Source organism: Ostrea edulis, chromosome 1 (genome assembly GCF_947568905.1).
Source record: "Ostrea edulis chromosome 1, xbOstEdul1.1, whole genome shotgun sequence".
NCBI classification, from domain to species: domain Eukaryota; kingdom Metazoa; phylum Mollusca; class Bivalvia; order Ostreida; family Ostreidae; genus Ostrea; species Ostrea edulis.
In genome coordinates this window covers 84,619,961-84,636,208 of record NC_079164.1, presented here as the reverse complement: position 1 = coordinate 84,636,208, position 16,248 = coordinate 84,619,961, and the positions used below count along the sequence as shown (strand labels likewise).

At 34.7% G+C, this 16,248-nt stretch overlaps 1 protein-coding gene across 2 annotated transcripts; it reads left to right on the top strand.

Moving 5' to 3' along the window:
* Positions 1–686: 686 nt before the first annotated feature.
* On the top strand, positions 687–16,248 carry LOC125677849 (ligand-gated ion channel 4-like). Of its 2 annotated transcripts, none has more exons than XM_056163899.1 (2): positions 687–866; positions 13,210–16,248. In XM_056163899.1, exon 2 carries the CDS (start codon positions 13,217–13,219, stop codon positions 14,366–14,368), a length of 1,152 nt encoding a protein of 383 aa, XP_056019874.1. In that variant the 5' UTR covers positions 687–866; positions 13,210–13,216; the 3' UTR covers positions 14,369–16,248. The 2 variants fall into 2 exon arrangements, with proteins under 2 accessions (XP_056019874.1, XP_056019873.1); XM_056163898.1 differs by lacking the exon at positions 687–866 and adding an exon at positions 937–1,391.

The following is a 16,248-nucleotide window of genomic DNA, read 5'->3' as shown; positions in this document are numbered from 1 at the left end:
TTGAGTACAGTTGTAGAATTTAAGGCTAAATTAATGGGGTTTGAGGAACTTTAAGTATAGCGAAATACGTTTTCGGCTGAATCTGCGATAACCAGATTATCCCACAGGGGATAAGCCCATTTTGGGCTCGAACTCTGATACCATAAATATAGAAAGGGGTCTAACTCTGACCCAGATTTAAAAAAAACTAACCACTTGCTTCAAATGCCTAAAAAATCTTAAACTAGGTACGCTATGTGTAATTTGTCGTTTTCCTTGCATAGATTAATGTTTTAACTACTTGCATGCCAAATTTCAAGCCACAGATTCTTAAAATAACAAAGATATACGTCATCGTTCTCTCGATTTCACTTGTTTATTTACCGGTCCAGGTCACGAGTCGTTTCTCGCCTATGACAGCAGCGAAATTCAGACTAGTGTGGACCTGTCAATTAAAATTCCACATCAATTATACGCTACTTACATCTTCATGTTTTAATAATGTTCTTCGTGTAGACGTTACCCGACTTATTTTATCCTCAGCAGCATCAACTGTTGACAAGATCTGTCATTTCAATGAAAGCACTAACTACCCAATATACTTAAAATCTCAAATACCTCAAAATTGATCAAAACATTATTCTTGTGATATTGCACCTAAAGGAGGAAATTGAACATTAATTTTTGGCTTTCTTATTTATTTATTTTTTTTTTTAATTTTATTTCATTTAGATTATCTTTACCCATTTCCCCCTTCTTTAAAGTTTTAGGTATTTCGGGTCTTTAGTGCGTTTCTCAAAATGGTAGTTAGAGGCAGGAGTTGATGTTTTGTAAAATAAGCGACCCAGATACGGCAAACATGGAGAACTTTATCAAAGTATGAGGAAGTAAGTAGCGTATAATTGATTATTCATTCATATTTTATTTCCCTCCGCAGAGGATAATGACATGACATATATAATCATAACATTACTAATTGTGTAGAAGTACAATTAGGTACAAGAAAAATTATTAGGAAGTTATAAACATATATACATAGTGGAAAGGGAAAAAAGTTACATAACAAAATCCTATTGATGTGTTCATGAAGGATAATGCTTTGTTGTGCAGAGTTGCAGTGTTGTGCACAAGCCTGTAATTCAGAATGCGGAAGGACACATTTGCTGAATTACAAAGTTGAGTAATAGTTTACCGACCAAGTAGAATAAAAAAATAGATCGTCTTCTGTAAGAGCACATACATGTAGCTCTGCTGTCAACCATATGTCGTAGAAATTCACGATGTTGTACCACCATTGATCTCGAATGCTGGCAGTGACCAGGCAAGTGCAGGAGGCGTGAACAAATACATTCGTGAAGGGTTTTTGACACAATAAGCAAACGTGTAGTACGTTGTGTTTCCGGATATTTGAGGTAAGTTTGCAAATAAATTTGCACAGGTTGATTTCGTAGCAATTTCTAGGCCTTTTCCAATGTGATGACGGTTCTGTGATGTCGAAAATAAGTTGAAAGAGGGAGAAGTCACTAGTCTCAGGGTCACGGGATAATCGAGTCTGGCGTTGTAGTTTATGCACTGATGAGACAGAGTTCCTGACGATCTTCTTCCATGCCGGTTTTTTTGGGAACGACCCGTCCTGTAACCAGCCTTGTAAATGTTCTGTAAGTCCGTACGTTTCCATAATTTCTAAAATTTCAGGAATAAAACCAAACTGAGTCCTTGCTAAGTTATAGATGAATGAATAAAGTCGTGTCAAATATATTTTCTTTGTAAGAGCAGCAGAATTCAAGCGATAGTCTTCCGAAGAATGATAGTTTTCTCACGTCGATCTCTGCTGCTATCGGTAGAACATCAAAAAAGGATTCACAGATGATTTCACTGTCACTAAGCGCACGGTACTGGTGTCACTTTACGTTACACTTATAACGTCATAAATTGTGGCAAAATATAATCACGAAAGCAACGTCACATTTTAAACAAATTCATTATCTCCAAGCTGTAATATCATAACTAAAGCACATGCATGATTTAATGTTTAAAAATTGAAAATAAATCTTTGTACGTGTATAGTGTACATTCATAAAAATTATGAATTCTTAGAAATACTCCAAAGTATACGTACTGTATTTATTTCACCGTGCCTACAACAGCAGGCATGTCGTATGAAATAAGGGTACCCGTTTCGGTAGGTTTCGTTTTGCTTCGGTAGATTTCGTTTCCTTTCGATTTCGTTTCGCATTTTACAGGTAACCATCCCATGAAATAAGGCTTGCAATTCTTATGAATATGACCTCTGAAAAATTTGAACACAGTAAAAAAAATCAGTTTTGGTTTTTTCTAGGATATATATAGACTTGTTCAAGTCTCTATGTTTAATAATCATTGCTCTCTTTAATACTTTTTATTAATGCCAAACACGGAAGGGGGAGGGGGGGGGGGGGTAAAAACTCCCGTACGTTTCTGTCATCGATCTACATCGATCACGCTCTAGTGGAAAAAAAAACAAACAACCAGCGCATAGAAAGTATATGTAGTTTTGCGCTTTATAAATGAATAATAATAATAACCACGGTGAGTTGAAGTGAGAGATAAAAACTTCCAAATAATATTACATTTTAACGTTTTAATGTTCACTTTCATTTCTGAATAAACAGTAGAAAAGGTATACAGAGTGTTATTTATACTCGTATGTTTTACTTGCGAATCGGTTAGTTTCAATATATATCATATTTAGTTTTGAAGGGGTGGTCTCGTGAAAACCGTGTGACTTTAGATTTTTTTGTCAGATGTTGAACTTTTGATCTAATGATATTGTTATTCATATGCGGAAATCTTGATTTGTATTCGATAATCTTGATATCTATATGCGGACGGAAATTTTGATTTATATGTGAGAAATCTTGATATTCATATGCGAATTTTTTTTATTTTACTCTACGAGAGAGAGAGAGAGAGAGAGAGAGAGAGAGAGAGGCTTCCTCTACTCTTCTGGAGTACCAACGCATGTGGGCGAAATATTCCAGGGGCAATCGCTCACACCCGCCAGAGATCACCTGGGTCCTAAATACAACAGTGAGGTTGTTCAACACGTCACTGATACTCTAACAAGATTTTGACATTCAATTCATTTAATATGTGACTTATGTATATATCTTTCATTCATTGGAAGGGGGGGGGGTACATAAGATCTAACACGCTATATATATCCACCGTTCTGGTGCCTGTGCTCACGTCCACCTCCTAGGGAATGCTACAGGCTGGTGCATGTTGGAAACTGTAGGAGGGTCCACAGTTTGCTCTGTACTTGCTCTTTAAACCAGGTAGCACGCAGGAGACAGCTGAGATGTGCAGAGATCTCTTCCCCCTTAGATGATCACCCGTTCAGGTCCAGGCACCCATGTCCACATAAGGCCCCCTGTGTTGCCCCTACGTTGGTAGTCAAACTGGCCGCCTCCCCAGTTCCCCACAAAAAATTGCACGCGACCCTTTCCACCATATATGTAAATTTGCACCCTGTTTCTGATTACGATTAATGCATATTCAAATTTGTATCACACTTGTTAATCCAGCTAGGTAAGCAGCCTATGGGGGATTACAGGGCAGCCACCCAAGCTTCGACATAGCTACTGGGTTTATTCAGCATATTAGGGCAAGGTCAACTATTCAATTCAGGCAGTAGGCCAAATGTCTCACGGCTGGTAGTGCTGTATATTTATTAAAGTTTAATTTTAGCAGAGTAGCTCCTCTAGTTAAATTTAAGACATCCGAGGTCAGGTCATGGTCAATGAAGCTAATTCTTTTATCAATTTTTGAAATTATGCATTTCACCTACAATCAATATGACTAAATTCATGCGTACATCTAGCATGTGTACATCAACATTATCAAATACGAATCAAATATTATGGAATATAAATCGAGATTTATATAATTATCGAATATAAATAACAAGGTTACCAAATGTAAATAAATAACAAGATTATCGAATATAAATCAAAATTTTCGCATATAAATATTAAGATTATCGAATATAATTAAAATTTTGTCATATATGAATAAGAAGATTATCGAATATGATTAAAGAGTTTCGTATATAAATCAAGATTTGTATAATATTGCAACGTTTTACACACCGTAAGTGTATCTGTTCAATGCTGAATTTTTATATGCATACATACAGTACATCGTCGCAAACCACGGGTTATTGTTTCATTCTATTTCACAAACGTATGTGAAATAGAATGAAACAATAACCCGTGGTTTGTGACGATGACATACAGTAGTACATGCAACAAAATGTAGTCTGTACAATTGTCATTTGATAAAGTCAGTTAAAGTATATGTACCAGATCTAGAGTAAAACATATCTATGAGATACACATGCAATAGCTTAAATACCTTGTATACTATTTTTAAAAATCATTTTAATTTAGATAATTCAAAAATAATAAAAGCAACATTTTACGTTTTAGCTAGACGTAGGTTGTGTACATTGACGTCGCGTCATTGCGCGACAAAATCACATGGGACATTTATTTGGACATTAAGTATCTTTTCGTTTTCCTAAATGGACGCGGGATAAAATGAAATGTTGTATATTCTATATAGTAAATTTTATGTACTTTCTGTAAGTTATATTCATTAAAATATTCGCGTTGGAATAATGCTTAGAAATAAGACATAAAATGGTAGAATTGTTTAAAAAGCGCGGTATTTGTAGAAAAAGGACATTTCACTGGACACCGATAAAATCAATCTACTTCATGGATATACTCAGAATTTTATAATACTGGTATACATTGTGCTCCACGATACATGTACATTATAAATGTAACAAGGATAGTCAACTTCCCCCTGTATTAGGCGTGCTACTGGTCATGATGATTTGCATTTGCAGTCTATCTACAAACACGGGACACCACTGACAGGCACTGTCTTTGCCATTTTTAAGGTCGCTATATCAATTCTATGAACTAAATGTTTAAAGTAATTGGTTTATGGTTTTTAGATAAGGACGTCACAATCATACACCAATTCTTACGTTATTTGGGACAAAATCAATCATTTTATTAATCTGTGGATAAAGCGTATGCGTATTTCATGTAACGCGGGACAACGAAAAATGACGACATCTGCGTGTATATAACTCCGTTATTGATAATATAATGCGTGTAAATTATATTTTATATAAGCTATTATTATTATTTATATATTTTCCTTGCCATTGATGTATAAGACTTTAATAATCCACAAAATATACAACTGTGTAAACATAGCGGAAACATTTTCTAATGCACGTATGAAAGTAACACCAGTACCGTGCGCGACGTGTGTTTATTTTTACAAGGATATTTACCGGTCCAGGTCACGGAGTCGTTTCTCGCCTATGACAGTAACGAAATTCAGACTAGTGTGGAAGATTTCGGACATATCAATTAAAATTCCACATCAATTATACGCCACTTACTTCCTTACGGCCAGAGTTAGACCCCTTTCTATATTTATTGTATCACAGAGTTCGGGCCCAAAACGGGCTTAGCCCCTTTGGATTATCCCATGGCCGGTGACTGTGATATAGGAGTTTTTGTTTCTTTTGCGTCCCTTAGAAAATGTTCACTTGCATACGAAATACAATTAATTTGGTAACAACTGAAGGGAAATCAGTTCGTCCAATTTAAAAAAAAAAATTATATGGGTAAATATTGACGGAAGTTGAGTTAAAAAATTCTCAACATTCAGGCGAATTTTTACACCCATCAAATGAGAATATTCACCAACATACATTCAATAACTCCTTTATCGTATAGCATTTCAAACTGAAGCATTTTTGACACTGATATGAATGCGTGCAGCATCACAAATACGCACATTTTCAACTTTTATCCAATTGAAGCAATACACGTATCAACACTTTGCGCAAGTTACGTCCCTTGTCCGTCATCTTTCGGATGAAAATCGTATTTTCCTACGTTGGCCTTTGTAATTTTCCTATCTGTAGCTTTGACATCTGTTATTTTTCCATCAATTGCAGTCAACTACAATAATGTCCCAGATTGGGGCAACCCATTAACTTGTACGAAAACTTGGTAGATGGCTAACATTCAAAGTATTTGGTAAGGTAAAGAAGGAAAACTGGTTTTTCACCGATTGACCTTTGGCTGAACCCGCAAAGGGACGTAACTCGCGGCGAAGTGTTGATACGTGTATTGGATCAATATTAGTGAAACGTTTCAAATCATGAATAAAGATATTTGCTGGTCCTTAACTTAATCAGGATGGAAATATTACGAGAATCTTAAATTGAAACGGAATAGATAAGATATCTAAACCGGCTATCAGAGCTTATAAAACGATATCTGGTCCGTCATCTTCGTTTACAGCCAGTGTGCATGTATATTAGCTTGTACCCGGAACGTTTCGGAGATCACGAAAAGTTGGCGTAAATTGCTGTAGAATGTAGGTAAAGTTTATTACTGACAAATTAACTATATTATGATAAAAAGAATTTCTTAGCACTTCTGAATATTCTTAATGTCACAAAATACCAACAATTTGATTAAAAATGATTACAACAATATATGTCCCCGTTTGAATAGTGGGTTGTACTAAACAATTCTTTCAAAAGAAGTTTTTGTTTATCCATACAAATCTGTATATTCGGGATTTTTAAAGAATAAATTTGATAAACAACTCAAAATTACAAGATATAGTAAAAGATTGCGAATAGTGATGATGACCAACTCCTGTTGAGGTTCGGAACAAGTCGTTTATTCAGCAAATTATATATTTAAGGTTGTTTATAAAGTTGTTTGAAAAGCCCTGTAACAATTGTATAACAATAATCAAACATATGTATAAATCATAAAATACAATATTATTTTTTTTTTAAATTTATTAATTTTTTATTTCACAAATATTTACATAAGACAAAAGAACATTTGTCATTTTTTCTAACCACTTTCACACACTTTCATACTCACACTCATACATTTGTTGGTAAGTGCTTGCATTTTTAATATAATTGTAAGAGAAAAATGATAACAATACAGAGCTCGAGTAAATAGATAAAAGTACATGTGGCTTCAAAAGTAGAAAAAAAAAATACTGCTTGAAATAGCAAAATTATGATTTTTTTTTATGTTGTCAAAAAGTGTTTTCCATACATGCCAGGTATTTTCAAATTTTTATATTTCTAAATTCTGATACGCAATACATTTTTCAACCTTGTATTTGTTGTATAGATAGAACAATAATTCCAAGAATCTTGGCAATTTAGGTTTTTTTTTTCAAACAAGAAAAAATATATTGTTTTGTATATAGGATAAGGAAGTTATAATGGAATATAAGGTGTAAAAGATCTATTGAATAAACCTTTGTTTTCAAACAATTTCAGATGAGTTGATATTGCACTCAATACACTGTTATATTGTAATATACAAACTTGGATATCAAATTTATGTTGAAAAAGGTTATGTGATAAAAGATTCCCTTTGTCATCTAGGAAATCGTCTATGAGTTTTACACCTTTTTTATACCAGCTTTTGATAAACAGTGTTTTCATACCCACTCTAATATTTGAATTATACCACACAGGAATGCTGGGATATGTTTCCTTGTAGAAATTTTTGTCAAAGGATTTTATTACACGGAGCATAGAATTAAAAACATCTTGCCAAAAATATTGTTTTCTGGAATGACACATTCAGAGATGAATGCATCTCCAAAATCAAGTAATTTGTGAACAAAATCATGACCATTAATTGCTTTAAAAATATCTACCCAGGATTTATTTTCCATCAATAACCTTTTCAACCATGAACATTTTAAAGACATGATAAAATTGTTGATGTCCACCATTTTTAGACCTCCATGATGGTGGTCTTGAGTTACAATAGAACGTTTTACTTTGTCACATTTTCCATTCCAAATAAATTCAAAAATATCTTTACTCAATGAATTCATTATCTCCTTTTTCGGTGTTGGTATATAGTGATAGAAATAAATGGTTTATTTTCATAATAATTAATGTTTTAACCACTGTAACCCGACCAATTGGTGTTAGAACTCGCCTTTTCCAATGTTGTAGCATGCTCTTTATTTTAGGAATCTGTATGTTGTAGTTTAAATCTGTAATTTGTTGTAAGTCTACTGAAAAGTTAATACCTAATAAATTGAAAGTTGTTGAACCCCAGTCAAGTTTCCATCTAGTGTGATGAAAGACCTGATTTGAAAACTTTTTAGATCCGATCCAAACAATTTTTGTTTTTGGGTTGTTTACCTTTAAACCAGAAAGTTTAGAGATTAAATCTAAGGTATCTAATGCTGTAAAAAGTGACTTAGGTGTCCCATCAAGAGCAAGTGATGTATCATCTGCATATTGACTTATTTTGTGTTCCTTATCACATATCACAATACCTTTTATATCCTTATTTTGTTTAATTAAAATTGCAAGAATTTCTGCACAAAGGAGGAACAAATAAGGTTCAACTGGGTCGCCTTGTCTACAGCCCCTCTCAATATTGAATTGAGTGGATAAAAACCCACTCTGTAACACTGCAGCCCTAAAATTTGTATTAAGAATCTTCACCCATTCAATAATGTATTCACCAAAACCGAAATATCTTAATACTTTATATATAAATTACCATGAAATTGAATAAAAAGCTTTTTCAAAATCAATTAAAACCAATAGTCCTGGCATATTTTTACTTTCTGTATAATGCATAAGATCATAGATAAATCTGGTATTTTCTCCAATGTATCTTCCCTTTATGAATCCAAACTGGGTGTCTGAAATAAGATGATCTAAAGTAGACTTGATTCTGTTACTAAGACAGCCTGAAATAAGTTTATACAAGACAATATTATTTTTATAGACTAATTGATATACAATTAATGGTAGCAATATTTACATACTTCAAGGGAGATAACTTTGTCTTACACAAAGTGCTATACATGTAACATTAAATACACAAATGCATCTCCCAATATTTACCCTTGCCTATGGATAAAATCTTTATTGTACACTTATGCTTATCATAATATAAACATTACAGTTATTACTTTGATATATAAAATATACACTACGAGAAATATTTAAGTCAGTAACTCAAAATACTCAAACATACCATTCTATGGGAATAGGCCAATGTCCCATATAAAGTTCAAACCTGCAAGTTAATCAAATAACTTACAACTTGCTGCTAATGCAATTATCATAAAAATATGGCCATAGTGAGACAATTGAACTACATGTATTTACATTTTATAGTTAAAATAAATGATTCTCACTATATACTTTTACTCAAGCTGAAGTGCATAGGAAATTAATCTTAATGCAAAATTATAGGATTTACCATTTTAGATATATATTAGAAGTATATTATCATTAGTAATAAACTTAGTAACTTACCGATTGAGAGGAAAAGTCAGTCTCAGGTAGTGCAATCAGGTCTATGTAAAGTCAAAATTATATACTGATCTATGGACTGGTCACTTCAAATTTCAGAAAAAGAATGAACTGACACAAAGAACTTTTGGAGGGGAAAAAATCCCCAAACCAATAAAAACGCAAGCACAAAACCAAAACACAAATGGAATTAAAAGACTTTTGGACAACTTGGCCAAGACATAATTAGGCACCTCAGGCACTCTATACCAAAGAACTCACTAAGTGTTATGTTTGACCGGATATTGAATTGCAGATCCATTGAAGGATTACATAATTCAATACACATAACATTGACATTAAAATGAAATAATAGCAATGCATACATCATGTATGAATGCATTATATGCATATTAGATAAGAAATGACTCTGCAACAATATATCATTGCAATGTGATATTTGGACGATTTTATTTGAATATTTGGATTTGATAGAAATCCTTTATTGCATTCGTTACGGATGACAATGATTAGCCGATCAACGACCGTTACATTGTACATTCTCTCTGCGAGTCCTTGTAATTTCTGGAGTGTAAATCCATAAGACGGACGGGAATGGGTGGAGTGGGGTCGGGCGGGTCAGTAACTTCAAGTGCTCATGGGAACGAATTCAATTTGTTGAACTATAGGAACATCGAACAAAATTTGGCCAATTATGTATCGTTTAGTACGCTTTAGACTCTAGTAACCGGTTTCAATGTTTTTAATATTTCAATCGTATAATAAACAAAACCGCGCGTTACTAATTCAATTGAAGAAGAACTTATGTTGTACTTGAAACTTTTAATTCTGCTATATGCAGATGATACAGTTATAATGGCTGAATCTGCTGATGATTTACAATGTGCGTTGAATGAATTTTTTATATACTGTACTCAGTGGAAATTGAATGTTAATGTCGATAAAACAAAAATTTTGATATTCTCAAAGGGTCCATTGATGAAAAGGCAATTTTACTACAATGGGGGTGTTATAGAGAATGTAAAAGAATTCAAATATCTCGGTATTATATTTTCTAGATCAGGGTCTTTTTGTAGAGCTAAGAAACATTTATGTGAACAAGCCCAGAAAGCTATGTATGGAATTATAAGGAAAATTAGATTGTTTGATTTACCAATTAGTTGTCAATTTGACCTGTTTGACAAAGTAGTTTTACCAGTTTTAATTTATGGATGTGAAATATGGGGGTATGAAAATTTACAAGTTGTAGAGCGCATTCACTTAAAATTTCTGAAACACATTTTTCAGCTGAAAAGCTCTACGCCCTCATTTATGGTATATGGCGAAACAGGTCGTTTCCCAATCTATATTAATGTGTATAGCAGAATGATTTCATACTGGGCTACATTATTGCAAGATTATGACTACGTCGTATAAACTTACACGAAACACGTAAGATAGAGGCATATGAAGCTTTAGAACTTCAACCAAGAGAAAGTATATTTCTGGTAACTAAGAGGATATGATATTTACAGCCTAAAATGAAGAACCGAAAGGGCAAATGTTGAGGCTTTCCGCAAAAATTTGATTTTTATCCTTTCCAATTACCAGTCAAGTTAATTAAGTCTTCCTTTTTGATGCTAAACGGTAAGAATTTAATCGTTTTCATCATGTAAATGATGACATCAGTAATGGTTTGGGGGTGCTTATCTACTCTCAATTTAAAATATCAAGAGAAATCGTGACGTATGATTAGTTTCATTCACCAAACTTCCACTAGAGTTCGTTTGCACGCACGCAGAGAACTATGTTTCATTCATTAGTCGCACGTGACGCTGCTCCAGTGTATGAGGCGTGAACCAGGATGGTACACCATCTCCCGCCACTATTAAAAACTATTGGGAAAAGGTATGGCGATGATCGTAACAGAAATAAGTGATAGCATTTCTTTTTTAAATCCATTTCTAAGGATGAATCATGGTAATAAAATGAATTTATAAACTCCTCCACAAAACTTTTTTCCCTTTGAAGATGTTTGATCCACGGTAGATTTTTCACCTGGATTGCACAATGAAATGGTCCTAGAGGTGAAATGAACGGTTGGTATTGCGTCAGGAATCCCGAGTGGATTTTTTTTAATAATGACAAATTAGAAATGATTTACATATTCTTTCCTTCGGTGACGATTTTAAAATATATGTTCAACGAGGTATGCAATCAGTTTGTTGTAACGAAGAAAGGTAAAAAGGTATGTGTATTTTCTGTGTTAAGATGATATAAATTGGGACATGTGGTATTCTTAAGGTAAAACATTCTGTGTAATATCAAATACATAACATTCAGAAAACTAATTCCATAAGTCACTACTTACACATTGTATGTAAAATGTTTTTCTTTAACTAATTAAGATAATTGTTCTGTCTTTAAATATTTTCATCATGGAAAGTTTTTGTTTTCAAAACTTTCTCGAACGAGTCTATGGTTACTAGTATCAGTGGTGAAACAATGATTTGCTGATTTTACGCCCATTCGAGAAGATTTTGCAAAAGGGTCAATTCAGGGTGAAAAAAACCCCAACAACAACCAAAAAACTATTGTATTGGGCCAAATTTAGGTTTAATCTTTAAAAAAGCTCATCCATATTTGTTTTAATCTATGACTCCAGGCCAAACAAATGCAACAGGTTGTTTTTCAATGCTTTTAGTGTGTTGATTTAGGAGGAAACATTACTTCGATGTAGCAGGATGTATGTATTGTTTATATGAATTACGGTTTTACGTTCGTTATTTCCAAATGATGTTTCATACTTTTATGATGGTAATATCCAGTCGTAAACAATTGAATTATTGGAATTCCTTCAACCTGAACCATTTCCTATGGGAATATATGAATTGCTTATTTACATTACGTCACGCGGCGCAGGAATACAAAGTGTGGATATGAATACGATATCCATATTGATTGATTGAATATTGTTTAACGTCCCTCTCAAAAATATTTCACTCATGAGACGTCACCATTGCCGGTGAAAGGCTGCAAAATTTAGGCCTATGCTCGGTGCTTATGGCATTTGAGTAGGGAAGGGTCTTCATCGTGCCACACCTGCTGTGACACGGGACCTCGGTTTTTGCGGTCTCATCCGAAAGACCGCCCCATTTAATCGCCTCTTACGACAAGCAAGGAGTACTGAGGACCTATTCTAACCCAGATCCCCACGGTACCGATATCCATATATATATATATATATATATATATATATATATATATATATATATAGTTGTCAAAAAACTTAGGTTCGTAATTATTTCTTGGTTTTGTGTGAATCCCAATCCCATGGCAGGGATATCCTTAAAACTCTATTGTAAACTGTTTTAAAGATTGCAACCTATCAAAATACCAGAATTTTTCTTTTGTTACCCTGTATTGACTCTTTGAGACGTCACTACGTTCGGCCAACATGCCACATATGTTGAAGGCATCTTTGCAAGCTACATGTCCGATTTCACTTACTCTCTTGCAAATCGGACATCAGGCTTGCGGAGGTGTTCCTAAATGGAACCTCATTTTTCAAGGTTTCATCGGAAAGACTCACCCTTTTCAATTCCTGTGCTAAACGTCTGAAAATGATCACTTATTACTTATTTTCAAATCTCTAAGTTTGACTCAATAGTGGATCGAACCCACAACTTAACTTAAAACAAACACTACTGACGTAATCGATCGGTAGAAACAGACAAAAAATGGTATACATGGTAAAGTAAAATTATACAAAATGTGTTTTGAAAATTGTGATATGTTTTTCAAAAATAGAATGAACTGATCAAGTGCACACTATCTGTTTTCAGACTATAAATGGGTTCTCTCGTCAATTTGAAAATCGTTCTGGTCTTGACATCATTGTGTGCTATGACGTCATCATCTCGATACGAACTCCGCAAAAATCTTCTACAAAACTATGAAAAAGGAATGTGGCCAAACGATACCGCAACGGTTGTTGCACTTGACTTCAACGCTTACCGCTTAATAGAATTCGACGATAAACATGGGAAATTTTCAATAAGTGGGTACCTTGAGGTTCAATGGGAAGATCCAAGGATTGCCAAAAACTGGAATCGTTCAGTACATAAGTCACCAGAGATTCAAACCATGTACTTCAGCGAATCAGAAGTTTGGACACCGAATATTCTTCAAGTGAATCCACACAGCCGATTTGATGTTGAAAAAATGTACGAAAAATCGGTTATGTTTTTATCGAATGGATCAGCAATGATGTTGATAGGAGATATATTTACATCGGAATGCAAAGCAGATTCCACTTATTTCCCTTACGACACTCAAAACTGCTCCATTGAGCTGGTAGTCTATGGGCATTATTTGGAGGAGGTTGTTCTGATTCCACTACAGACCAAAGTTAACATGGATTTTTATGAGAGAAACAACCTCTGGGACATGAAAGACACTAGAATCAGAACTATCGTCCGTAGCAAATTGGGAGTGTTATCGCTGTCATCTCTTAACTTTGAATTTGAAATTCGACGCCGTCCTGTATACTATGAACTCTTTCTGATCATGCCGATAATTCTGATGGAAATTCTGCAGCTTTTCAGTTTTATGCTGCCGTGGGACAGTGGCGAGAGGTGCAGTTTTTCTGTCACTGTCCTCCTTTCCATAGCTATATATCTAACCATAGTCACAGATCAAATTCCAAAATCTTCAGAACCGAACATTTCTATCTTGGCAAAAAAGATTTTCACGGATCTTTGCATCGGGTGTGTTGTACAAATATTTGTCATCATCAGTCTGTATACCTACAATCTAAGTCAACTCAGGAACCAGAATATTCCTAAAACATGTTGTCGGGGTCTGCTGACTTGGGCGCAGAAAAAGGACTGGGTATTCATAGGGCATTGGCTGGATGTGATGTTTGTTGTTTTAGCAATTGTTGCTATTTTGGTGTCCAGTTCATACCTACTGAATGACCTGTTCTCTGGGATTACGATATAAATTGATTGTTTGTTTTACGTCCCATCGAGAATTTTTCACTCCTATTGGAGACATCACCAGCTGTAAGTGAAGTACCACAAATTTAGACCTATGGTTATTGCTCAGGGTCATAGTAGTGAGGGTTCGTTATCGTGCCAACACCTGTCGTGACACGGGACCTTAGGTTTTAAGGTCATATCCGAAAGTTCCGTGAATCTCACTTCTAAATGCCGAGCGTTTGGCGAAAGACTTAGAGCATATCACTACCTATGTTAACGTCTTAGGTTTGACGCGGCCATGGCATGAGCAGGTCTCGAACTCACGACCTCCCGGTTATGAAGCGAACGCTCTACCACTGAGATACCGCGATCGGTTGATTACGAAATTTAAAAAAAATATGATTACAAAATAAAAAATTTATTCATGGGACCCAACGATTTATCGTGTCCGTTTGTAATCCACTAATCACAGACAATTGCATCGCCTGGGGGTCGAATTTACTATATATATACTCTCTATAATGTAAATTCGACCCCCAAGCGATGCAATTGCCTGTGCCACTAATATGATAATTCAGTACTCAACAATGCGCATACAAATTTTCGTTTTAGAGAGATTTATGGTCCAAAAATTTCTGTTTAGTCTCCTGTACTGACTATCGGAATATAGTGTGACTTTTGCTCGAACAAATCTTTCTACGTTTTTAATTGCTCGTCTATAATTCATTATACCCTGAAGATGTAAATAATAAGCATTTCACACTGAAAGCGATTAAAAACCTTTATCGATGAGAACGATGAGTAACACTAAATTTTGACGAGCATGATAACTCTTGATCAAACTCTACATTTCAGCCTTAACATTAAATTTGAGTCATTCAGGCTGCTGGTTGACCGATTTCATTTCAAATGAGGAATATTTTAAAAACACTATGCCGAGATGCAATGGTACCTAGAAGCACCGCCGCAAGCTACGCCTATTGTCTCCGTTTACACAACGTCAAATGCCGTGTTTAATTCTCGACTTCATGAATATTGTGTTCATTAGTCAAGCAATCAGTGAGCTTCTATGATTTCGGGGGGGGGGGGGGTGAAAATAAAATAAATGGGAGGTCATTGCATGCTCGTAGCGGAACAATCCGAGAATTGCTGAGTGAGAACAACTGGACACCTTTTAGCTGTTGTAAACAATGGACACTTCTTTGTTGCTTCATCGGTGTAATACCATATGATATGCGTAACCACGCCGCTCTCTTTAAATAACTGTCTGATCAACTCTAGTCTTTCCGAATTCAAGACTTCCACTTTACTCCGAATTTCCTCATCAAGTTTGAGAATACGATTAAGTTTATTAACACAGAATTTAAAAGCATAACCACTGCTGTTAATGCCAATTTCATTTAACAAATACTTATGACCTTTCCTTGGTTCTGTAAACGGGGATTTGTAGCCTTTTTTGTAAACAAATACTGCACGTTTTAGTTATTCTAGTACATTAAAATATCGGAAATCTATTCTTGAGACTGTGATTGTCATTTCAGAAATATTCATGAAAATTGAGGGTTTCTTTGATCATGCAGCCACGGAGCGGTTTGAGGTAGGGTATATACTAGCGAACTCAGTAACCGTGGCTAGCGACTATGTAGTAGAAGCCCTCATTTTTAAAATTTGTGTAACATCATTTGCAAAGGGTATAAAGCTTACTTGTGTTTACCACACTCGTCACGGACAGTCAGCTCTGCTTCTTTCCGGTGAAAATATGACAAACAACCGCTGATTAATTTGCGCGGGATGACCTAATTGTATATTGATTGACGGGGTTTCGAAAAATAGAATTACTGTACTTGTATATTGTGAAAATTAGTCATCTGTTGAAGTGTTCTACAAAATTCATATTGTGTG